General features: G+C 52.0%; 3 protein-coding genes across 9 annotated transcripts; all 3 read left to right on the top strand.

Moving 5' to 3' along the window:
• The first annotated feature begins 1,437 nt into the window (after positions 1–1,437).
• On the top strand, positions 1,438–11,835 carry LOC119514209 (tumor necrosis factor ligand superfamily member 12-like). Of its 4 annotated transcripts, none has more exons than XM_037809865.1 (7): positions 1,438–1,678; positions 1,833–1,886; positions 2,545–2,620; positions 3,217–3,267; positions 3,369–3,404; positions 10,779–10,903; positions 11,073–11,835. In XM_037809865.1, exons 1-7 carry the CDS (start codon positions 1,520–1,522, stop codon positions 11,322–11,324), a joined length of 753 nt encoding a protein of 250 aa, XP_037665793.1. In that variant the 5' UTR covers positions 1,438–1,519; the 3' UTR covers positions 11,325–11,835. The 4 variants fall into 4 exon arrangements, with proteins under 4 accessions (XP_037665793.1, XP_037665791.1, XP_037665792.1 ...); XM_037809863.1 differs by having other exon boundaries at positions 3,214–3,267; XM_037809864.1 differs by having other exon boundaries at positions 1,830–1,886.
• Positions 11,836–12,143: 308 nt separating this feature from the next.
• On the top strand, positions 12,144–15,032 carry TNFSF13 (TNF superfamily member 13). Of its 2 annotated transcripts, none has more exons than XM_037809867.1 (6): positions 12,144–13,235; positions 13,592–13,673; positions 13,825–13,872; positions 14,037–14,155; positions 14,406–14,508; positions 14,737–15,032. In XM_037809867.1, the coding sequence occupies exons 1-6, from the start codon at positions 12,978–12,980 to the stop codon at positions 14,844–14,846; spliced, it is 720 nt and encodes a 239-aa protein (XP_037665795.1). In that variant the 5' UTR covers positions 12,144–12,977; the 3' UTR covers positions 14,847–15,032. The 2 variants fall into 2 exon arrangements, with proteins under 2 accessions (XP_037665795.1, XP_037665794.1); XM_037809866.1 differs by having other exon boundaries at positions 14,370–14,508.
• A 998-nt stretch (positions 15,033–16,030) lies between these two features.
• Positions 16,031–24,278, top strand: SENP3 (SUMO specific peptidase 3). 3 transcript variants are annotated; one of them, XM_037808957.1, is made up of 11 exons: positions 16,031–16,264; positions 17,091–17,816; positions 18,605–18,844; positions 18,943–19,054; positions 19,402–19,549; positions 19,679–19,726; positions 20,382–20,459; positions 22,728–22,865; positions 23,006–23,089; positions 23,207–23,257; positions 23,750–23,860. In XM_037808957.1, exons 2-11 carry the CDS (start codon positions 17,102–17,104, stop codon positions 23,858–23,860), a joined length of 1,725 nt encoding a protein of 574 aa, XP_037664885.1. In that variant the 5' UTR covers positions 16,031–16,264; positions 17,091–17,101. The 3 variants fall into 3 exon arrangements, with proteins under 3 accessions (XP_037664885.1, XP_037664886.1, XP_037664884.1); XM_037808958.1 differs by having other exon boundaries at positions 16,993–17,816; XM_037808956.1 differs by lacking the exon at positions 16,031–16,264 and having other exon boundaries at positions 17,102–17,816; positions 23,750–24,278.
• Positions 24,279–24,979: the final 701 nt, after the last annotated feature.

Raw genomic sequence — 24,979 nt, 5'->3', positions numbered from 1 at the left:
TCACATTTTGTTTATCCATTCATCTATTGATAAACTAGGGCTGTTTCCACCTTCCAGCTGTTGAGAATAATGTTGCTATGAACATCGGTGTACAAGTACCTGTTTGAGTCCCTGTTTTCAATTCTTTTGGGTATATCTAAGAGTGGAATTGCTGGGTCATTCTATGGTAATTCTGTTTCACTTTTTGAGGAACCACCAAACTGTTTTCTGCAGCAGCTACACCATTCTACCTTCCCACCAAGAGTGTGCAAGAGTTTCAATTTCTCCACATCCTCACCAACACTTGTTATATTCTGATTTGTGTTTGGTTGATTTTGTTCTAATTATAGCCACCATCCTAGTGGGTGTGAAGTAGTATCTCACTGTGATTTTGATTTGCATTTCCCTAATGACTAGTGATGTTGAGCATCCTTCCACGTGCTTATTGGCCAGTTGTATATCTTCTTTGGAGAAATGGCTATTCAGATCATTGACCCATTTTTAAATTGTGTTCGTATTTTTGTTGCTGAGTTGTAGGAGTCCTGGATATATTCTGGATATTAAACCCTTATCGGAAAAATGATTTCCAAATATGTTCTCTCACTTGGTAGTCTGTCTTTTCACTTTTGTGATAGCCTTTTCATGCACAAAAGTTTTAATTTTGATGAAGTCCAATTTGTTGCTCATGCTTTTTAGTGTCATATTTAAGAATTCATTGCCAAATCCAAGGTCACAATGGTTAACGCCTATATTTTTTTCATAAGCGTTTTATAGTTTTAGCTGTTATATTTAGGCCTTTGCTCCATTTCTACCTGGCAGGCCACTGAAGTTTAAATCAAGGACCAACTGATTTGTGGAAGGAAATGACAACCCCCCCCCCCCCCGCCCCTTTAATGATCTCCTCATGTTCTTTTCCAGTTTCTTCCAGGTCAGTTTTTTCCTTTAGGTGCAGCCCATAAACTCAAACCCCGTCTAAACTGACAAGGACGACGGTGCCTTAGCCTCAACCACACAAGCCATGCTCTGCCTAACGGTGGACTCCTTGGGTCTGGAGCCCTAAATTAATGATCCGCTTGGGTCCGACGAGCTCCGTAGGAGCCGGAGGCCGCTCAGCGCCTCACCAGCCTGCACGCGGGGCTGGGGTCGAGTTCACGGTCGTGTCTGCTTTCGCCCTCCCGTCTGCCTCCCACGGATCTGCCATCACGTGTGCGTACTCCCTCCTCGGCCGGCTGCACGCTCACAAACACCCTCCCTGCTTTCACACGCCCAGGCGGCTGTGCGCCCCTTCCCGGGGTCTCGCTTGCGACCCTGAAATCTGCTTGGCACGCGCTCCCCTGGCTCGCGCAGAGCGCAGCAGCGCGCGCTCCGGGTTCAATCACGCGCACACAGTGTCCGGCTTCCTGTCCTCACCCCCCTCCCGCCCCGCCGTTTCCCTGGCCCCTCCCTCTCCCCAGCCCGCCCCGCCCGCCCGCTCCCCCTCCCCCGATCCCTCGGGTCCCGGGATGGGGGGGCGGTGAGGCAGGCACAGCCCCCCGCCCCCATGGCCGCCCGTCGGAGCCAGAGGCGGAGGGGGCGCCGGGGGGAGCCGGGCACCGCCCTGCTGGCCCCGCTCGCGCTGGGCCTGGGCCTGGCCCTGGCCTGCCTTGGCCTCCTGCTGGCGGTGGTCAGCCTGGGGAGCCGGGCGCCGGCGTCTGCCCCGGTGAGGCCCGGCGGCACACCTCTCCCGGGCAATTAGGAGGGGGGCCTGCAAAGCAGCTGATGGGGGCGGGTGGGCTGCTGAGGGGACCGGAGGAGGGTGGAGGGCGGGATGTCAGGTGGAGCAGGGTAAAGCTACGCTGCCTCCTTCCCAGCAGGAGCCTTCCCGCGGGGAGCTGCTGGCAGCGGAGGAAGAGGACGCGCCCCCGCTGGTGAGTGGTGTGGGTGCGTCTGAGGGCAGCTGGGCAGGTGAGATGTGTGCAAACTGGGAGTGCAGGGTGTGTGCTGGCCGTGCCGGCTGTGAGGTGTGTGCAGGGGGCATCTGCCAGCCGTGTGTGCACGGAGACTGTGTGTGCGTGGATGTGTGCCAGCTGTGTGTGCCAGCTGTGCGCGGGAGGTGTGCACCAGCCCCGCGTGTTGTATGTGAGAGTGACAGCCTGAGTGCAAGGGGGTTGAGCTGGGTTTGCACCAAGTGAGCATGCAGTGTTCCTGGCTGCAGATGAGGAGCGAGTGTGAGATGGGTCAGCCTGCCCTGGAAGGGGATGCTGGTGTGTGTCAGGGCGTGTGCCCGGCGTGCGTGCCGCCTGGGAGTGGGAGTGTGTGCAGAGCACCCGCCAAGTGAGGGGGGTGTGCTGGTTCTGTGCCCGGCGGGAGGGTGTGGCTAGTCTCTGGAGGGCTGGGGCTTGACCCTGGGACCTTGCTTGCCTTCCTCTGGCCCCACAGCCACACTTGGATGAGGGGCTCCATCCTTCCCAAGACTGCTGGTTGGTGGCTCTGCTGACCGGCCCTCTGTCCATCTGTCCGTCTGTTTATGCCTCTCGAGCGTCCCCCGCAAGATCCTGGTTTACCTCTGCCCTTAATTCCCCCTAGGAACTGAATTTCCCGACAGAGGAGAGCCAGGATCCTGCGCCCTTCCTGAAACCACTAGCCAGGCGACGCAGAAATGGTGAGCGTCCCTCTACCCCACCCATCCCCAGGGCCGGTCTCTGGTACATTCATTTTTGCTTTGGTTCATCACAACAGCCCCTGGAAGCGGACGGAGCAAAAGCCATTACCCACACTTACTGACGGAGAAACTGAGGCACAGAGCTTGAAGGGGGATTCAGAGTTAGGCTGCTAGCTAGTGGAGACCCTCCCTCTAAAGCTCCTTCCCCCTCATGGACCTGCTTCTCACTTCAGATCCTGCCCCACATATGAAGGGGGCTGCCAGGAGTAGAGGATCCCTGGGGTTCTGTTGGGGATGAAGTAGCGGGGCTCAGAGGCCCTATACCTGGTTTGCATGGAGTAGTCTTGGTTTATACTTGTGATCTCAGGGTGCCTGTTCCTAGCACCCCTTTTGCTGTCAGAAGCACCCCAGTTTGGATGATAAATCATATACACCCTCTACTTGTGACGGGCCTTGAGGCTTGAGGTTCTGGGGCCAGGGGTCTGGTTACCAGTAAGGAAGTCAGACCCCTCAGATAGGTGCATGGCTGGGGGCGCGGCTCCTGAGCCCCCAAAAGGGGCAGCTTTGCCCACCTGTCTTTCCTGGATTCTCAGCAGCTAAAGGCCGGAAAACGCGGGCTCGGAGGGCAGTTGCAGCCCACTATGAAGGTGGGTGACGGCTGAGCCGTGTAGGGGTGGGGGCGGCAGAGGGGCTGGGTGGGTGGGTGCGTGGGAGGGACAGCCTCACCAACCCTTCCCTGTCCTTACAGTCCACCCGCGGCCTGGACAGGATGGAGCGCAGGCGGGTGAGACCCCATCCCCACTTCTGGGCTCTGCCTCAAACCTGCGAGAGGAGTGTCCCTCAAAGCCTGTGACTTCCCCTCCCCCTCCCTGCCTTCATTCCCCCCCAACCCCCATCACCCTCACCACCACCACCATCCTGCAAGAGGTTCTTGAATTCCCCAGGGCTGGGTTCTCTGGGCTCCCAAACCCAGGTGTGGGACCCCCTTGGGGGCACTGTGGCAGATCCTCCCACCAAACCAGTCCACCTTTCCCCTTCAGCTCTTACTCTTCCCCAAGAGGCACATTTGAATCTTTTCCCTTTTTTTCCCCTCCATATTCCATCAGTCTTCAAGACCCTGTCATGTTTCCCCAGCCTGTTTCTGGACTCTGCTTGTCTTTTCCATCCCTCCCTCAGCGCCCCACCCCGAATGCCAGCCTCTGGCCCTTCAGCATTCCGGTCTCTCCCCACCCCTCTTCCTGTCCCATCTGTGCTGCCTCGCTCGGCTCCCCTAAACCTCTCTTTCGTTATTCTGCTGATTCTCTGCTTGGCTCTCAGCCTCTCCACGTTCTGGTCTCGGTCTCGCTTTTCCTGCACATTCTCACGTATTCCCTGTGCCTGTGGGGCTGAATCCCCTCTGGGCTTTGCACATGCTGTTCCCTCGCCTGGAGCACCATTCCCCTGGGAAGCCTGGGCAGGATGACAGCTTGTTTAGGGTTTGTCAGCAGATATGGTGAGAAGTAGATGGATTCAGCGTGTGTCTTGGAGATAGATCAGGGGAAGGGAGGAATTGCACATGGCTGCTAGTTGTTAAATGGGTATCTTTGGGAGTAAGGAGGCCATTTACTAAATGGGGTTGACCATGGAAGAAATAGGATGGAGGGTGAATTAATAACTAAATTTGAGATGCCTGATAATAGATGAGTGAGTAAATAATAATAAGGAAGTGAATTCCACACATAGCTAGCTGGGCATACGAGAGCAGCTCAGGGGCTAGGTCAGGACAGATAAAATCAGAAGTCACCGTCTTATAGAAGGTGTAGGATTGGATGAGACACCAGGGAAAAGAGTTTCTGGGAAAGACCCTGAGAAGGAAGCCATGCGGACTTGGGCACCCAGAAGAGAGCAGAGGGGACCACCCAGCAAAGGAGATTTAGAAGGACCAACCAGAGAGAGAAGAAAACCAGCGGAGGGCTGTGTCCTGGAATCTAAGAGAAGCCACTGTTTGGAGAAGGAGAATGTGGCTGTCTGGGTTGAATGCGGCTGAGAGGTCACAAGAGATGAGAACAGAAAAGTGACCTGGGGTTTGATAACATAAAAAGTCAGCTGGTGACCTTGACGACCTTGACAGGGAGGATTTCAGAGGTGCAGGTGGGATGGAAGTCAGCCTGGATTCAGTTGAGAAGAGAATGGGAGATAAGGAATTGGAGACAGTTGACAACACTTTCCAGAAGTTTCTCTGTGACATGTGCAGAGAAGTGGGCTAGAACATGGAGAGGGATGTGGGTCAGGGAAAAACTTTGTCCTTTTAAACACTAGACAGCCACTGTACCAGGGACTCACATATTCTACCTCATCTAACCCTCACAATGTCCCTATCCTAAGGAAGATATTCTGATGGCCTCCATTTTACAGATGAGAAAATCAGGTCTCAAATCACATAACTAGTTGGAGGTTATGGTGATAGGATGTGGTGGAGCCAGGATTTTGTGTGTGTGTGTGTGTGTGTAACATTCTATGGGTTTTGGGTAGGTGTGTGTGTGTGTGTGTGTGCTTTTTTATTTAAATTTTTGAAATTATTTTTAATTAATTTATTTTTCAGAGTGGTTGTAGTTTTACAGAACCACACAGAAAGTACAGTGATCCCATTTCCCCCTCACACACACATTCTTCCCAATGATAAACATTTTGCATTAGTGTGGTATGTTTGTCACAGTTGATGAACCAATATTATTATAATTATAATTAATAACTGAAGTCCATAGTATACATTAAGTTTCACTCTTTGTGTTGTATTGTTCTATGGTGTTGTGTTTTTTAAAAAACTTTATTCTGGTGACATATCGACAACAAAGTTTCCTGTTGTAGCCACTTTCAAGTAGCATCCAGTGGCGCTAGTGACATTCACCATGTTGTGCCACCATCTCCACGTGGAGCCAGGATTTGAACCTGACTAGGTACCTTGAACACAGCCTGCGTGGGAGGCGGGGTGGGTGGGTGGATGGGTGGGGTTACCTGCAGGGCTGACCTCTGGGAACGTGGGAGGGGAAGGGATCCAGAAACAAGAGGGGCACATGATCCTTTGCGACAGCAGGGCCGGAGGAGACTGTGAGACCAGGGAGGCTTGTCGATTTGATGGGGGGAGGCCTGGGGGACATATCAGGCAGGAGGTTTGAGGACAGATGTTACACAATCCTCCCGAGGCATGCCAAAGCCAGCTTCGTGGGGGAAAGTAGGACTGCAGGCAGTAGAGGATGACGTGAAACTGTAGAGAACAGGCACCTCCGCCTGCCTCAACCAGCCTTTGCTCACGCTGATCCTGTAGCCGGGAATGCCCCTCTCCCTGCTACTTGTCAGGCCCTGGCCCAGTCTTCCTCCCCTCTGTGTCACTTTTTTTTTTTAGCAGTACCCAGACATTCATTCATTTGTTCGTTCATTCGTTCAACTCGTGTACTGAGAATCGACTGGGTGCTAGGGAATGAGCCGGATGCCTACGTAAGACCCGGACCTATTCTCAAGGAGTCATTGTCTAGGAGAGGAGACAGGTCTACAAATGTGTAATTACAGTGTGATAGGACAAGTTCCATAACGCAAGTAGCTGAAGATACCTGGTGGCCTAGAGGAAGACAAACTTAGCTTTACAAGGGAGTCCAGGACTGCGTCCCCAAGAAATGTGACTTTGTTGGGCCTTGGAGCCTGAGTATAAGATGGACAAAGGGTTAAGGACATTCCAGGTCAAAGGAAGTGCTTGTACGAAAGCCTTGAGTTTGCCAAGAGTTTGAGGAGGCTGGAGGGGCTGTGAGAAGTTCAGTGTGGCTGAAGCTAGAAGTACTGGAGGGGCAGGATGGGGTATGAGGCTGGAGAAGGGGACAGAAGCCAGGTCACAAAATGAGCATGGGAATCATTTAGGGGTGAGCTATCGAAAGGATGAGAACAAGGAGAGGCCTTTTAGAAACATCACTGTGGCCTTATGTGTGCAGGGAGTAAGCTGGAGGAGGCAAGACTAGAAATGGGAGGCCCGAGGCGGAGAGTGGCCCCATAAGAAATGTCAGTGAGCAGGCTGGGGAGGGAGATGGGACAGAGATACTTCGGAGGCAGAATTGGTGGGAACTGGTGATCAATGAATAAAGTTGGTATAGGAGAGGGAGGCTTGGGTACTTCATGGTGGAAGCATGAGCCAAAATTGTAAGGCAGACAGTAAAGCAAGTTTGGGGTGGAACGGGAGACAAGCTCAGTCTTGGCCAAGTTGAGTTTGAGCTGGCCATGGCTATTTCAATGGCGGCATCTACAAGGGCAAGTACACTTCAGGGCTGGATACTCAGCTCTGGAGTCTGCAGGGTTTATTTAGGTCATGGTAAACCCATCTTCAGGAGTGATATCATCCAGCAAGAATGTGTGGCTTGAAAGAGTAATAAGGACCCAGGCCTGGGGTTGGCGGAGGGCGTTGGGCTGGAGAAAGCAGCTGCCCAGGCTCCTTGAGCCCAGCTGGTGAGGATGAGGGGAGAGGCCTGTGAACCCAGACGAGAGCTGCCAGCCCCGTTCACCTCCTTCCCTCTCTCTTCCCACCCATGTTCACTGGGCACCTGCTCAGAACAGGCTGTCCCCAGACGCCGGGGATGCAAGGGCAAGCCAGACAGGGTTGCCCCTGCTCTCGTGGGGGAGTCAAACCCCAAACCAACACATACATAAATAAATGAGATAATTTCTGATGTTGGTGACTGCTCTGAAGAAAATGGGGTGACTTGAAGAGATCAATGGGGAAAGGAATGGGACTGGCTATTCAAAACTGGGTGCCTGGCACTTTAAATATGTTTTCCCACTGCTTTCTTACCTCCCATGGTTTCTGATGACACATCAACACTTAATCGTTTTGAGGCTCCCTTGTTGAGACACGTTGCTTCTCTCTTGTGGCTTTCAGAATTCTCTCTTTATCTTTGGCATTCAATAGTTTGATTATACCATAGCACAGAGTAGGTTTATTTGGGTTTATCCTGTTTGGAGTTCATTGAGGATTTTGGATGTGTATACACATGTCTTTCATTAAATTTAGGAAGTTTTCAGCCATTATTGCTTTTATTATTCTCCCTGCTCCTTACTCTCTTCTCTTTCTGGGATTCCCATAATGAATATATTGGTATGCTTGATGATGGTATCCTCAGGCTCTGTTCACATCATTCTTTTTTCTTTCTGTTCCTCAGTCTGGATAATTTCAATTGTCTTATCTTCAAGTTCACTGATTCTTTCTTCTGTCAGTTCTTATCTGTGTTGAACCCCTCCAGAGAATTTTGAATTTCTGTTACTGTGAGCTTTAGCTGTGTTTGGTTCCCTTTCATAATTTCCATCTCTCTATAGATTTTCTCTTTGTGTTCATCTATCATTTTCCTGATTTCCTTTAGTTTTCTGTTCATGTTTTTGCTTAGCAATTTGAGGTTATTTAGGACCATTTTCAAAAAAGTCTTTGTCTCTCTCTCTCTGGAACATGATGGTTTGATCCTCCTCACTGACGGTTTCTGATGCTTTAATATCCTCCTTTGCCAAGGTCTTTGTTTCCTGTTTCTTTGAATGTTCCATAAACTTTTGTTGAAAACTCGATATTTTGACATTTTAATGTGTTATCACTGGAATTTAGACTCTGAGACGTCTGTTACTTAAGCTTGTATCCAGCAAGTGTTATGACAGAGCTTTCCTTGAATGCCAGGAAGTAACAGGAAAAAAAAAAATGAGAAAAAAAAGGAAAAAAACCTTTCCCAGTTTGGGAGGATTGTCTTCTGCTCTCCTCTAGAGCTTTTCCACACAATGAGTTTAGGGAATAGCTCGAGGCCAAAGCATAGGGGCCTCAATCGTCCTTTCTGAGCACAAGTCTTGTCTTGGGCATGATTATTTGGCCCTAGGATTTCCCTCATTTACACAGATACCAAGGTCCCCTCTTCCCTAGGACAGTTTCCTCGTTGTCCAGGCACTGCACTGTATGTTCTACAGTCAGTTATTCCTTTCTCAGGCAGCCACTTGACTGCTCTCCCACAGCATTCTGTAAGTTAGCTCTGTGAGCTGCTTTCTACACACAGGGCAAGTTCTGGGACAGTAAGTCCCTCAGGCCACCACCGGACAGATCAGGCCAGACACACAAGCTACCAGTACGTGTAGGATGGTTACTCTAGTCCACCTGGAACTGGGACCAGGGATCTGCACTGGGAGCCTGGGACACCTCCATGACTAGCCAGTGAGGGGCAGGGAAGGGCTCGGCCTGGGCACTAAGAGATCCTATGGCTTTTTCTTGATTCAGCACTGTTACTCAATCCTTTCACTGTTTTCTGGAGCTCTGAGCAAGATGTTTCTCTGCCAGTTCTTGCGGATTGTTCAAAGTTTAACAAAGATTGGGATAATTGTGTTTCAGTATTCTTAGTAAATTACTGGGATGAATGCTAGTTATAACTCCATTAAGAACAATGAATAAAATAATTTAATGGTTTGTAAAAAAACAAAAAACAAAACAAAAAACAAAAACTGGGTGCCTGGGAAGTTCTCTCAGCTGAATTGAAACCTGACAGATAGAAGGTGCTGGATTTTCTCTTTGTGTTCATCTATCCATGTCCATCAACAGATGAGTGGATAAACAAAATGTGGTTTATCCATGCGATGGAATATTATGCAGCCCGCAAAAAGGAATGAAGTTCAGATGCACACTACGACATGGATGAATCCTGAAGATGTCATGTTGAGTGAAACAGGCCAGATACAAAAGGACAGATATTGTCTGACCTCACTTATATGAAATAATTAGAATATGCAAACTCAGTGTCAGAAATTGGAATACAGGTTACCAGGGACTGGGGGAGGGGTGGGGAGTGGGCGTTAAGGCTTGATGGGAACGGAATTTGTGTTTGGGATGATGGCAAAGTTTTGGTAATGGATGGTGGTGATGGGAGCACAACATTGTACATGTGATTAGTGCCACCAAATTGTATACTTGAAAGTGGTTAAAATGGGAAAACTTAGGTTGTGTATGGACAGAAGAAAGGAAGGAAGGGAGGGAGGGAGGGAGGCAGGAAGGTGCCAGCCGGGGAGGAGCCCTGAAAGAGTGTTCTGGGAAGAGGGAAAAGGAGTGGAAAGTCCTACAGGGAGAGTGAGCGTACCATGTGGCAGGAACCCAGAGAAGCCCAGAGTGGCTGGAGACTTGTGAATTGGGGAGCATGTGTGGGGGATGAGATCAGAGAAGTAGATGGGTGGACCACAGAGGACCTGGAAAGCCACTCGATACAATAAATGCTTTATTGTTTTATTATTATTATTATTATTATTTTCCAATTTGCAATTACTCTAGCTCTAGAGGTTTTTTTGGTAACAGCTTTATTGAAATATAATTCACATACTATACAATTGACCCATGTAAGGTGACAGATGAATGATAAAATGATTTTGAGTATATCCACTGAGTTGTGCAACCATCACACAACCAATTCTAGAATATTCTCATCACCTTGAAAAGAAACACCATACCCTTTAGCTATCACCTCTCAACATCCCATACCCCCAATCCAGAGCAATCACTAATCTACTTCCTGTCTCTATAAATTTGTCTATTCTGGACATTTCGTATAAATAGTCATATAATATGTGGTCTTTTGTGGCTGGCTCCTTTCATTTAACATAAAGTTTTCAAGGTTCATCAGTTTTGTAGGATATATCAGAATTTTATTCCTTTTCAGGGCCCAGTAATATTCCACTGTATGGCTATATGCCACATTTTGTTTATCCATTCCTCAATTGATGGATATTTGGATATGATTTTTATTTTTAATTTTAGTAATTCAAGAAATATAGGATTCAATTAATGTAAGTATAAGAGACAAACAATATAGATGTAACTGAAGTAAAATATAAAAGTCACCCCTCCCCCCTGCTTCACCGTCAATCTTACTCCTCTCCCCAGAAGTGACTACTGGGGATAATTTGCTCTGTATTTTCTGGTCCTTTCTGTTGCATGTTTGATCATATACCTGTTGGATTTCTTCACCTAACTTCTTCCTACTGTATAGCAGAGACCCCTGTTGGCCTGGGGATCTGCATGTCTTTTGAGCCGGGTGTGCTCCAGTTGTCTGTAAGCTCAGTGGATCCTTGCGGAGCACAGGGCCGTCTGTAAAGGGACTTCTCCTTCTCTCCGAACACTAACAACGTTCAGGTGTGGACGGGACAGTGCGTGGCTGGGAGGAGGCCAAAATCAACAGCTCCAACCCACTGCGTTACGATCACCAGAGGGGGGAATTCATGGTGACCCGCCCTGGGCTCTACTACCTGTACTGTCAGGTAAGCTCCACTTGACTCCAGGCGGTAACTGGGGGAGAAGGGTTTGATTTGGGGGGGGGGAGGGCATAGGGGGCAAGCTAAGGCTGCAGAGGGAGAGCTTGGGGTTTGGGTGGGATGGGATGCAGCTGCAGGCCTGCCCCCCAGGTGCACTGCCCCCCCTGCCCCCCAGGTGCACTTTGACGAGGGGAAGGCTGTCTACCTGAAGCTGGACCTGCTGGTGGATGACGCACTGGCCTTGCGCTGCCTAGAAGAGTTCTCGGCCACCGCGGCCAGCGCCCTTGGGCCCCAGCTCCGTCTCTGCCAAGTGTCCGGGCTGCTGCCCCTGCGGCCGGGGGCCTCCCTGCGGATCCGCACCCTCCCTTGGGCCCATCTCAAGTCTGCCCCCTTCCTCACCTACTTTGGACTCTTCCAAATTCACTGAGGGGCCCTGGTCTCACGGTGGGTTTGCCCAGCTGCCGACTCCCCACAACGGCTCTCCAGGCAGCCCGGTCCCCTCTGCCCCTCTCTCTGTCAGCTGCCAGGGCTCTGACTTGTTTTCCTTCCCACATAAATATTCCCCTTCTTCTCTTGCAGCTCCCCCCCTACCCCTGGTTCTCCACCTCACTAGTTCCCCAACCCCTGACCTTTCCAAGCCCCACTTATCTCCTGACCCTGATCCCGGCTGCAGCCCCAGGACAGTGTGTCTACTGTCCTCTGGGGTCCGGGAGGGTCCAGAAGTCCCCTCCTCAGGCACCGAGAGGGGCTGGGCGGACTTGGCGGCAGGAAGCCGAAAGACTAGGGAGCGGGCCAGGAGTTCCCCAGCGTGAGGGGTGAGAAGGCAAGACAAGCTCCTCCCCTGAAAAATTCCCTGTGGATTTTTAAAACAGATGTTATTTTTTATTATTATTGTGACAAAAATGTTGATAAGTGGATATTAAAGAGAATACATCATAGCCTCTCTCTTTATTGGGGCTTAAGGGACGTTCTCAGGGTAGCCGGGGGGCGTGGGGAGGGGGTCTGGACTTTTGGGAGAGGGGTGCAGGGCGGTGGAATCCAGAGCATCCTATGGGCCAGGAGTTGGGGAAACTGGGCCTCTGACCCCGAGAGTGAGCCGAGAGTGGGAAGGCGGCCTGCCCAGGACAAAACCAGTCCTCCGCCCAAGGTACAGCAGGACGGGCCTCATTTACCTAAGAGGCGGGCTTCCCCTGCAGGGGAATCCCTGGCCCTGGGAGGAGCCGGGGCCCTTCCTCTTGGCGGCCTCGGGCCTGGCCGGACAGCAGGTGCTGGCACAGGCCCCAGGTGGGAAACGGGGAGGGAGCAGGTCTGGAGGGGGCCCAGGCCCCTGGGGAACCCAGGCCCCTGGGCCCCGGGAAGGAATCGTACAGTGGCAAGGGTGCTGGGGCTGCCTTCTGCTCTCTTTGTCCATAGCCTTATGTAAGAGCTTTTCTCAGGAAACAGGAAGTCTCTTGCTTGCCAAGTTCAGCACAGGGAGTAGTGCAGGCCTGATTCCAACACGCCCGGCCCGGCCTTAACCCCAGAGCTCTGCCGGTTTTTTGCTTCTGTGGCCGTGATTTTCCTTCCCCCAGCCCCCCACCTTCAGTCACTCCTAGCAAGCCACCCAGATCTCCCACGCCCGAGCTGGAGAGCCAGATGGCGGCCACCCTCGCCCCCGACCCTCACCCCTGCCCAGCTTGTCCTCCATCCCTCCTCCTGGCACCTTGCCCCAGAGCCAGCCAACCTTCCCTCCCCCCACTTCTGGGGCGGCCCCAGGGCTCCTGTGTTCAGGCCGCTCTTCCTGGGTGTCACTGGCAGCCCTGTCCTTCCCAGAGGGACTGACACCAGATTCTCCTGAGACTGGGGGACAGGGGTGGGGTCTCAGGCAACACCTTGGCCCTTCCGCAGGGTGCTGGGAGCACCAGACAGTGCTCCCCACTTGCTTTCCTCCTCCCTCCTTTTCATTCTCAAGTTCCTTTTTATTTCTCCCTTGCCTAAGCCCTTCTTCCCTTCTGCACCATTGCCCGCCCCCCCCATCCGCCCTGCCACCTCCTTACTGCCCCACACCCGAGGCCACAGCTGTTGGCAGTGTCCCCAGCTCATGCCAGCCTCCTCTCCTGCCTCGCCAGCCCCCCAAGGGCTCCCGGGTGTCAGAGAGGGCCCGGTCCAAGAGCCGGCACTCTCTGTTGCCCTCTGGTTGAGTTGGGGGGCGGCCCTGGGAGCCGTGGCTTGTGCCATGGCCTTGCTGACCCAACAAACAGAGCTGCAAAGCCTAAGGAGAGAGGTGGCCTGGCTGCAGAGGACTGCAGGCACCCCCCCGAAGGGAGAGGGGTACCCCTGGCAGAGCCCCCAGGAGCAGGTGAGTGAGAGCAGGAGTGTCTGAGAGAGAGAGATGGGTGGCAGGGGGTCTCTGGGCTTCTCGGCTCCTGCCTCCTGGTGTGCAAAGTTTCAAGTGGGTGCAGAAGAGGGTCCCAGGTTTAGAAGTCAAGGGAGTGGCCGTTCCAGGAAAAGAAACTGTTAAAGATTACTGCTTCTGATGCCTGGCAGATCATGGAGGACTGCCAGCTTGGAGGCTGAGGGGGCTGGGGAAAGGGGCCTGGGAGACCTGAGGCATTTCTGGGGCACGTGGTAGGGTGGCAGTGGCGGGGAGGGGTTGGGGAGGGAAGGCTGTCTGGGGCTTTTACTTTCTTGGTGTAACTCCGACCCTCTTTCCAGGAGAAGAGCCGTGATGACCTGGAAACCTGGAATGGGGGGAGATCCCGGAGAAGGAGAGCAGTGCTCACCCATAAACAGAAGAGTGAGGCCTCCGGGGTGCAGGAGGGGTGGGAGGTGACCAAGCAGCATGGGATCTGCTGCCCCGGGGTCAGGGGGAGGGTGGAGGGAAGGTAGAGACTAGGCCACAGGGGTGGGTGGCTGGCCCTGCTGAGATCCCCTCTTTCTCCCCTCAGAGAAGCACTCAGTTCTGCACCTTGTTCCTGTTAACATTACCTCCAAGGGTGAGCACTGTTTTAAATAATGGCGTGGCGGCGGGGAGGGGCAAGAACTGGGAAACTTGGGGCTGGCATCTGGGCTCGAGAGCATCATAGAGGTAAAAAAAAGGTGAGAGCCACCGTGTCTAAGAGCACAGAGAAATCCTAACTGTCATGCTCCTCACCTCCAGAGGACGCTGATGTGACAGAGGTGATGTGGCAACCAGCTCTTAGGCGCGGAAGAGGCCTGGAGGCCCAAGGCTATGTTGTCCGAGTCTGGGACGCTGGAGTTTATCTGCTGTATAGCCAGGTAACCCTCACATGCCCTGATCCTCGCAATGGGGCCTGGAGGCCTCCTCCTCCCCGAATGCCCCAGTCTGAGGGGTCCCAATCCATCTGTCCAATCCAAGTTCAGAAGATCACCCCCTCCACTCCATTCCCGGTCTCCCTTCTTGGGGCTCCTGAGGCCCCTCAGAACTGAGCCAGGCCATCCTGTTCTCCACCTCTCCCTCCTGCCCTGCCAGGTCCTGTTTCATGACGTGACTTTCACCATGGGTCAGGTGGTGTCTCGGGAGGGCCAAGGAAGGCGGGAGACTCTGTTCCGATGTGTGCGAAGTATGCCCTCCAACCCCGACCGGGCCTACAACAGCTGCTACAGTGCAGGTGAGGATCACCTGGGCAGTGGAGGGGGCTGTGAGGGGAGTGGGGTACCTCTGACCCGGGAAAGTGGGGAGCTACGATGGGGAGCCGGAGTCTGGGGAGAGCAGAGCTAAGGAAGGGCAGAATACCCAGATCCTTCCAGACAGTGCAAGGTGGAGCTGGAGAAGGGAAGTGGGGCAGCAGCGTGGGGAGGGCTGCTTCACTGAGCATTTACTTCCTCTCTTTCCTTAGGTGTTTTCCATTTACACCAGGGGGATACTCTGAGTGTCATAATCCCCCGAGCGCAGGCCAAACTCAGCCTCTCTCCACATGGCACCTTCCTGGGGTTTGTGAAACTGTGATGGTGCTGTCAACGGTGGAAGGGTAGGGTGAGAGATACTGAAGATGGCAAAGAGCTGGCTAGAGAAAGGCCTGGAATGGGCAGGAACAGAAGCCTCTTGGGCTTCCCTTTTCCCTTCCCACCCCCATCCCCGAGGCTTTGGTTTCGTGGATATTAAAGAGGTGGAATATCTTGCTTTTATTTCCCATCCAGTCCCAAATTCTTGCCTGGGGGGTGGGGGGGGGTGGGGTGTCAGTGGGGGGTGCCGGGCATTGTGCCACTGGACTGGCTCCAGAGCAGCAGCGCCATCTGGCGGCAATTCCAGGGACTCGCCTGCCTCCTGGCCCCGAGGAAAGCCCCCACTCCCGGGCCGCACCTCTCTCCAGGTACCCTGCCTCTTCACCCCACAAGAAGCCCCACCCTCACCTGACGGGCCGCCACCTTCCCTACACTTCCTTCTCTCCATCTCCTGGACCCCTGTTTCTGTCTCTGTCTCCTGAGGCGTGTTTATTAGGCGCCAGTCTGCAGGGGGTGCCCGACGACGGCCCCCTGGCAGCCACGTTACTCTTGAAGCCCCACATTTTGCCCTTCACGTTCTTCACTGCCCTGGCGTGCAGGCCACTCCCAGTCCCTCCGGGCTGGGACTGATCCCGGGGAGCCTTGGATGGATCGCACGTCCTGGTGCCCGCCCTCCCTCACTCCTCCGAGCCCTCCTTTCTGCTCAAGCCCTGCTTAAAGTTGAATAAAAGAGAGTGGAACGATACCACGGATCCATTTCCCCCACTACCTCGCCTGGGCCCCCGTCCCTATACCGGGATCTCTCTTCCCTCCCAGATCCTCTCTGGCGCGTCCTACTGAACTGTGGGAGCCCCCAGAGTGAGACCCCTCGAGACCCCTCGAGGCCCAAGGAGACCCGGTTTCGCAGCCGGGCTTGAGACCAAAGCGACTTAACACGCAGGCGCAAGAGAGCAAGTGGGAAGCATGCGCGAGTGGCTCAGGTCGGCGGGTGTGCGTAGGCGCAGGCCGGCGTTGGCCTTGGGGGCGGGGCGGTCTCGTGGTGCTACGTTGTTGGGTAGGCGGGACCAGGAGCGTGGTGGCCGCGCCGGCGCTGTTCGCCGGGTGTGACGTCGTAATCGTGCGCCGCCACCGCCGGTGGGCCTGGGGCTCGCGGGAGGGGAAGGAGGAGGAGGAGGAGAAGGAGGAGGAGGAGGAGGGGAAGGTGGTAGAGGTGGAGGCTGAAGCCGAGCAAGAGGCAGCCGCGCTGGGGCGGCTCGGTAGCGCGGCGCGCGACCCAGGAGCGTTGGAATCTTGAATTGAGGCGGCTGCGCCTGAAGACAGCAGGAGTGGCGGGACTGCCGCCGTCGCCGGAGAGATGAGCCGGGAAGCCTGAGGCCGGAGACGCCCGCCCTCGGGCCCGTTCCCCCGGCTTCCTCGCTCCCGGTAAGGACGCCCCTTTCCTCTCCCCCCAGTCCTGTCTCGGCCTCTCCTATTCCGGGACCTCGCTCCCACCTAACCGGGTCCCAGAAGACCCTCGAAGGGCTTTCTGAAGGCCCTTGCGCTCTGAGCCGTCGGATCCTGTAGGACCATACCGGGGACGGGGCAGGAGAGGGGGTTGGGCCCGTCAAGCTCGCGCGGTTCAGTTCTACCCCAGCGCCCTTCTTCGGCTGCCTTAGAACGGATTCGGTTCTTTTTCAGTTTCCTTCAAAAATCCTTTTCCCTTTCGTCAGACTCTAGTTCCTGAACCATAGCCTTGGCGTACCCAGCATTCCCTTCTGAGACGACCTCAGATTCCACCCTACTCCAGCCGCCATTCACCTAGGGGTGGTAGAGGAGAACTTTTTCTACTCTTGCCCACGGTTTCCTTGTGGAAGTTGTGTTCTCCTCAGATACCTCTGTACAGTGTCAGGATTCAGTGCTGAGATATTTCCCTAAGCAAAGGTATCATCCTTACTAAGCACTCAAAGGATGCTCCTCATGGTATTAAAATAGAGCTAGAAAGTACTGGGTTTGACCTGGGATCTGAGAAATAAGAGCCCCTTGACACCTGCTGTATAGCTGTTCTCCGTTGCAGGGTAGGGATGATGGCAAAGTCTCAAACGGCCCCTGTGGATCATGTTAACCTGGAAGATCTGAAGTTATGAGTTTTGCATTTTTTCTTCTTTTTCTAGTTCTTTTGCCTCTGAATCCAGGGAAGGCATGCTGAGGAAGAAGACACGATCTGAGATCAGGATGTTTGGATTCTGACATTCTAACCTTTGTTCTACAGGCTACTGGAAGATGAAAGAGACTTTACAAGGGACCGGGTCTTGGGGGCCTGAGCCTCCTGGACCTGGCATAGCCCCAACTTATGCAAGCCCCAGGCGCGAGCGTCTTCGTTGGCCCCCGCCCCCCAAGCCCCGACTCAAATCAGGTGGAGGGTTTGGGCCAGATCCTGGGGCAGGAACCACAGCGCCAGCCAGACGCCTCCCTGTCCCTCGGCCCTCCTTTGATGCCTCAGCTAGCGAAGAGGAGGAGGAAGAGGAGGAAGAAGAGGATGAAGATGAGGAAGAGGAAGTGGCAGCTTGGAGGCTGCCCCCCAGATGGGGTCAGCTGGGAGCCTCCCAGCGGCCTCGCCCTCCCCGCCCCACTCATCGAAAAATCTGCTCACAGAGACGACGCCGAGCTATGAGAGCCTTCCGGATGCTGCTTTACTCAAAAAGCACCTCGCTGACATTCCACTGGAAGCTTTGGGGGCGCCACCGGGGCCGGCGGCGGGGCCTCATGCACTCCAAGAATCATCTTCCACCCCAGGAAGGGGGTGCGACACCACAGGCACCATCCCCCTGCTGTCGTTTTGACTCCCCTCGGGGGCCACCCCCACCACGGCTGGGTCTGCTAGGTGCTCTCATGGTTGAGGATGGGGTGAAAGGGTCTCCACCTGTGCCCTCTGGGCCCCCCATGGAGGAAGATGGGCTAAGGTGGACTCCAAAGTCTCCTCTGGACCCTGACTCAGGTAAGGTGGGAAAGAGTTGGGGGAAGGGGAAAGGGCTAAGAGTTTGGAGCTCCAGATCTTTTTACTGTGGTGAAAACTGAACCTGAGGAAAGCAGGATGGCAGAGTGAGGGATCTGGGATAGCTGTAAAATGTCTTAAGTGCCATTTTGAGGAGGAACCAAGCCTGGTGTGACAGTCAGGGCTCAGACACAGAATTCCAAAGTAGATGTTCTATGGGCTTGACTGTATGGATGAGAAAAGGAGCCATGGTTTTGAGAAATCAGACAGTCCTGTCCACTTGAAATCCCTGTTGTGTGTTCATCTCTAGAGGGCGCCATTCTCATAGTGGTCTGTGGATGGTGTCTTTCCGGGTAGTGCAGTGCACAACCTGCACAGTTGTACCTCACATTCTTGCTTGGAACAGTTCCCTGTTGGAGAATCCCAGCAAAATACAGTGTCAGGCTTTTTATCTCTTTATTAAACATTTAAATTTTTGTTGCACTTTTACCATATGCTAGTACTAGGCATACAGTGGTGACAAATAATCTCTGAAATTTACATCTCTCTGAATCCTAATCTACTTTCCTTCTGCCTGTGAGTGGGTAACTCTTCATTCTGTCCCTTCATAATCACTTGAACATACTTACCTCACACTTTGGAGTCTCCATTTTAAGGGTCAATATTGGTAATCTATCATTCTGCTTCAGTTCATCCTTGGGGGGTTATAATGTGTATGTATCCTTAGTCCTCCCATTTGCCCTTGCTCTGGGCCAATTTCTCAACTCTATCGTGTTTCCCCTGCCCTATAGGCCTCCTCCCATGTACTCTGCCCAATGGCTTTGGGGGACCACCTGGGCCAGAAGGGGAGCGCAGTCTGGCACCCCCTGATGCCAGCATCCTCATCAGCAATGTGTGCAGCATCGGGGACCATGTGGCCCAGGAGCTTTTTCAGGGCTCAGATTTGGGCACTGTGGAAGAGACAGAGAGGCCTGGGGAGAAAGCTGGCCAACACAGCCCTCTGCGGGAGGAGCATGTGACCTGCGTGCAGAGTAAGCAGCCCTTGAAAGACCTGGGCTCTCCCTCAGCAGACTCCCAGATCAGAGCCCTGGGAGGCCTCACCCCACCCCTCTCTCCCTTGTCCTTTCAGGCATCTTGGATGAATTCCTTCAAACATACGGCAGCCTCATCCCCCTCAGCACTGATGAGGTAGTAGAGAAATTGGAGGACATTTTCCAGCAGGAGTTCTCCACACCTTCCAGGTGAGGCTTGAAAGACAGATGCCGTTCAAAGGATGGCTGTGACATTTCTCCCAAAGAATGCTGCTGCCTTTTTCTCCCATAGGCAGGTATAAAGCTAGAGCAGACAAGAATCTGCCGGTAAGGGGCCAAGTCCTTGTAGCCAACTGGAAGGGTCTTTACTTGGAACCTTGAATCTTTTGTATACCTGAATTTTATTCATGTGCCTCCTTCTTGGGAGCAACCCTTTAAAAGGACCTACGACCAAAAAGAAAAGAGACAGTTTAGACTCTTATTCTAGGCAGTAGGAGGTATATCTGTGTGCCCTGGCCCCCTCGTCTCTTACGTGACCCCACCTTTGGCCCACTCAGGAAGGGTCTGGTGCTGCAACTGATCCAGTCATACCAGCGGATGCCAGGCAATGCCATGGTGAGGGGCTTCCGAGTGGCCTATAAGCGGCATGTGCTGACCATGGACGACTTGGGGACCTTGTATGGACAGAACTGGCTCAATGACCAGGTGAGCAGAGGTGGAGAAGCAAGCCTGAGAGGGGATTCAGGGAACAGCGTGTCTGGGGTCCTCTGTATGGGGGAGCCCTGTACCCATGCCACACCCTCCATGGCAAGTTGTCTCCGATCTTCCTCCCAGGTGATGAACATGTATGGAGATCTGGTCATGGACACAGTCCCTGAAAAGGTAGGCCCAGCCTGGCACTTCTGTCCCCAAAAGGAGCAGGGTCCCAGTGGAATGCCAGGGAGAGAATGAGGATCAGATAGCTGTAGAGAAACGGAAATGAAAACCAAATTCAGGTTTTTAATCTCTTGGTCAGGGAATCTTACTCTATTTTTTAGCAGATGATAGCTCTGGAGGAATGCCATTTTTTCTTGTCTTTCTGGGAAGTAGGCAGAGAGAAACACATACAAAGAGACTGAGATATCTGCTCAAACTACTGGGTGGGTAACACTAAAGTGCTCCTTTCTCAGTTCTAAGCAGCTTTTTCAGCCCCTTTCATCTCTTTCATTTTAGGTGGCACATGGTAATCTGTTAAATTCAAATCTGTAATCCTGGCCATGAATTTATCAATTCTATTCCTTTCCCCCAGTCTTGAGTGTTCTTTCCCGATAGTGAATCCCAAGAATTGGGGATAGAAAGCTGTAAGATAAGGTTAACAGTAAGTTGTGTTTTTTTTTTACCCTAACTGAATTGGAGTGAGGTTGTTGAAACTAGTCCTTAGAGCCACAGGGAAATGGCGTGGACTGGATAGAAGGGGAGGGATATGGACAAGTGGGAGATTTCAAGGGAGGGGCCGAGTCTTTTAATTCCATCTAGCTCTTTTGTGTCATTGGGACAGGTGCATTTCTTCAACAGTTTCTTCTATGATAAACTCCGTACCAAGGGTTACGATGGGGTGAAAAGGTGGACCAAAAACGTGAGTTGTGAATTCACATCTACTTGTGTAACACTTTCTCTCTAAAGGGTTAAGAGTTCTGTTTTCTATGAGCCCTTTCCCCCAACCCTGTTCATCCAATCTCTCAAGTATTTATTATAAAGGCCTGCCGTGTGTCAGGTACTATGCTAGGCCCTAAGATTACAGTATTAAACAAGGAGAATGCCTTCCCCTATGGGGTGAGAAAAACAAACCAGCTAAATGTCAGCTAACAGTATGTGCTGTGAACAAATGAAAACAGGGTAATGTAGAGTGCCCGGGAGGCAGCCACTTTAGATTAGTGGTCTAGGAAGGCCTCTCTTAGCTGAGATGTGAATAATAAGGAACCAGCCATATGCAGATCTGGAAGAAAAGGGTTCCAGGCAAAGAGAACAGCAAGTACATGGGACCCAAGGTTGAGAAAGAGCATGTTTGAGGAACAGAGAGCCCATGTGGGTGGCCTCCGTAGTTGAAGCAATTATGTCAGAGAATAGATCCGTGAGCCATGTAACGTAGGCCAAGGAGGATGGGTTTTATTCTATGTGCACTGAGAAGCCCCCGAAGGAAGAGTTTTAACTAGGCTGGGAAGTGATTCAGGTTTTAAATCCCTGTTTGAAAAGGGGGTAAGAGTAGAAGCAGGCAGACTAACCAGGAGAGGATCACAGTAGTCCAGATCAGAAAGTTAGACCAGAGTGGTAAAGGGAGAGAATGAGAGAGAGAGAGAGAGAGAGAGAGAGAGAAAGCAGCTGTATTCAGGGTAAAGATGGATTGGACATGGAACATGAAACAATTGGAATCCAGGATGATGCCTAGGGTTTTCGCCTAAGTAACTGGGGAAGATTTGTGGAGGAGCAGGTTTGGTGAGGAAAATCAAGAATTCTTTTCTCTCCTTCATTCTTCCAGTTCAAAGGCCAGGAAATTTCCACAATGAGGGAGAACCATTGGCTCTAGTGTCTCGTAATTTCTTTTCCTGGTTCAAAAGCTTATGCCCAAATGACAGCTAGGAAGCAGCAAAAGGAAAAATAACCTTAAATCAAAGTAGAATAAAGAATCAGACAATACCACCAATGTCAAGTGTCTAACATGCCTCCCCTATCCCCCCCTCTTATCTGCATTCACCTTGGTATATCCCTTAAAAATATTAAAATGTGAACTCTATCCCCGCTTCAAAAACACTGACCACCCTGAGGCCACAGTAAATGAAAGTGAATTGGAGATTAGAAATTACAGGCGAAAGATGTCTCCAAAAGAAGTTGCTTATTTTTTCATATGTGACATGGTGCAACACTGAAGAAAAGGCAGGGAAAGATGGCTTTCGCACATATTCTTGCAAATTTTTCACTATATGTTTTCTTATTAGTGAAAACTTCTAATGAATATAACATTAGTGATATTTATCTTCTAGTGGGCAAGGTTTTATCAGATCAATTAATTTGCAATAGTATAAAATATGTGTGTATATAGATTTTAATGTTGGATTATTATAATTTTTAAAAGCATAATTTGTGCTATTATAATACCATTTTGACCACAGGTCTATACACAAATCTTGTTGGTCTAATTTAATAAAATGAGAGGTTTGCATCTTGGGAAAAAAAAAAAAAAAAGCTTATGCCCTTAGAGACTAGCAGGGACCACTGCTTCAAGTAGAGTTGTAGTTGACATATAGTGGAAAGAACTTGTCCTTCTGTATACCTGGGTTTGAATCCCACCTCTGCTATATCTTACTCTGACCTTGAGCACATTACTTTACTTTCCCAAACCACCATTTCCTCGTCCGTTAGGTTGAACATGAGAACTTCCTTTTAAGTTTGATTTGAGCATTTACAAACATATAGACCTGGTTCTAATTGCATTGTGAACACTGAACTGATTTAATCCTTATCACAAAAGTATGAGGTGGGTACTACTATTTTCACCCTCTTAAAATTGAGGATCAAAAGTTTATTAAGTAGCTTGCCCAGGGTCATGGCCAGTACCTGGAGGAGCAGGATCTGAATCCTGGCAGACTGGCCCCGGAGTCCTGAGCCTGGGCTCATCTCTAAGGCACCTTGAATGCACGAGATGTGCACAGCTGATCAGGGGCTCCCAAATGTTTGTTCTGTTATCACCTCTATCCTGCTGTGTCCCTTACTCAAGAATCTAGACATCCAGATGCTGGCCTTGCCTCACAGTCCAGGGCCTGGGTCTTGGGTTCGCCCACTTGGTTCCCTTGCCTGCCCCTCCCTTTCCCTGTGCTGTCTCACCTGACCCCTGGCACTGCCTTTTCAGGTGGACATCTTCAATAAGGAGCTGCTGCTAATCCCCATTCACCTGGAGGTGCATTGGTCCCTCATCTCTGTTGATGTGAGGCGACGCACCATCACCTATTTTGATTCGCAGCGCACCCTAAACCGCCGCTGCCCTAAGGTTTGAGGGGAAAGGGGAAACACTGGCAGAACCTGGGGAGATTCATTGGCGAGGCATTCCAGGGGGAAGGGTGGGTTCTGGGACTCCTACCCTGGGGCCAATTGGGAAATACAGTGTCGCTCCCCCCCCACCCCCCATAGCACATTGCCAAGTATCTACAGGCAGAAGCTGTAAAGAAAGACCGACTGGATTTCCACCAGGGCTGGAAAGGTTACTTCAAAATGGTGAGTTTCCAGAGGGAGGAGTCGGCGGTGGCAGTGGGGATGGTGGTGGGAGGCAGAAGTTGAAGCCTTATTCTTGGGAGTCTCCAGGTGAAGGGAGTACCTTCTTTCTTTCTCTAGAACGTTGCCAGGCAGAATAATGACAGTGACTGTGGTGCCTTTGTGCTGCAGGTAAGCAGATGACAGGGACCTTCTGCCCCTCCAGCTCCAAAGTCAGTTGGGGCAAAGGAGTGGGAGGGGCTGGGGGGCTGGATGCTGTGTGCCCCTCATTTGGCTCACTGCCAGTTGTGCAGCAGGGAGGAACGTGTGAGAATGCAGAAACCGTGATTTCATTGGTCCTCTCCTGGGTTTCTCCATTTCACATCCATTTTCCATTTCTGGCCCTTGGTGTTTGGCCCTGATACAGCTGCCCTCTGACCTCCCAACTCAGTCCATTCTCTCCCTTTTACACTAGGTGTATCACGAAGCGAGTAAGAGCATTTAGCTTTCTAATCATACTTTTTTGGAATCTCAGCTCATGTCACTCTGGCTCCCTTTGTATGGGAATTGGGGGTGCTTCAGAAAGACTGAGAGAGATACATTCATATGAAATGTGTAGTGTAAGCTCTGACTTGGGGGGATGCTCAGTGAGTGGTTCTCATGGCCTGCTTTGTTAACACCCAGTACTGCAAGCACCTGGCCCTGTCTCAGCCATTCAGCTTCACCCAGCAGGACATGCCCAAACTTCGTCGGCAGATCTACAAGGAGCTGTGTCACTGCAAACTCACTGTGTGAGCCTCGTACCCCATGCCCCAAGCCTGTTAATGGGCAGGGGGAGCATGGGAGACCCTTCCCAAGAAACTCCAGTTCCCTCTTGCCTCTTCCCACCCAGTCCCTTTGTTTTTTCATATTTAAATGTTTTGATTTCTGTATTTTTTTTTCTTTGAGAGAATACTTGTTGATTTCTGATGGGCACAGGTGGCCATGGAAAAGCCGCTTTCTCCCTCTGTGTTCAGTGGACTGTGGCCTTGTGGCCTAGGTGGGACAGTCACCCGTCACCCCCCTTCCATGTCAAGTGTCAGGAAGATAAGTGCTGGGGGTGGTGGGCGAGAGAGGGATTACTGCCTGCCAGATCTTCAAACTTTTTTTTTATATATATATATATAAATGCCACGGTCCTGCTCTGGTCAATAAAGGATCCTTTGGAGATAAATAAGTGGTGGTCTTCCTTAAGGGGCCTCAAACTGTGGTTGTGCTGTATCTCAGGCCTTTCAGCCAATGCTGCTAGCTAGCCTTTCTTGGGTCTGGAGACTTCAGGGCCAGCTTCCCTGGCTGAGGAAATGCCAACACATGTGTTCACCACCCAATTAAATCCCCCAGCCAGGGGAGCAGAGGGCTGGAAGGAGCAAGCCTCCAAAACAAGGGAGCTTGAGACCTGCTGAAGCTGGGGAATAAGAGACTGAAGGAACTGGGGAAGGAGAAGGCCAGGATTCCCCAGTTATACAGAATGCCCTTTTAGCCCAGCAGTAGTTTCTTCAACCCTCCTCCTCCCTCCAGCCAGAGGAATCCTTTAGAACAGGACCCACTCCCGGCTCTTAGATTTTGGCTCCTCCTGATCCCATTATCCCGGGGCGGCGGTGACGGATCTATCCCTACTGCAGGCAGAGCGTAAGTAAAAGCTGGATCCCTGGAGCAGAGGTAAAGGGAAGTGGTAGTCCCGGGAGCCAGGAAATCCCTGGAGACTGAAACCTCGCCCCCTTTTCGTGATAGGACCTACAAGGCCACATGACTAAGGCACTCTCGCCTCCGCACGTGTAGGGGTGCAGGGCCCCAAGATGGCTGCCAGGCCTCGAGGCCCGACTCCTATATGTCACTTCCGTACCGGCGAGAAGGGCGGGCCCTTCAGCCAATGAG

The sequence above is a fragment of the Choloepus didactylus genome, chromosome 18 (assembly GCF_015220235.1).
Source record: "Choloepus didactylus isolate mChoDid1 chromosome 18, mChoDid1.pri, whole genome shotgun sequence".
Lineage (NCBI taxonomy): Eukaryota > Metazoa > Chordata > Mammalia > Pilosa > Megalonychidae > Choloepus > Choloepus didactylus.
This window is presented reverse-complemented; position numbering and strand designations above follow the sequence as displayed.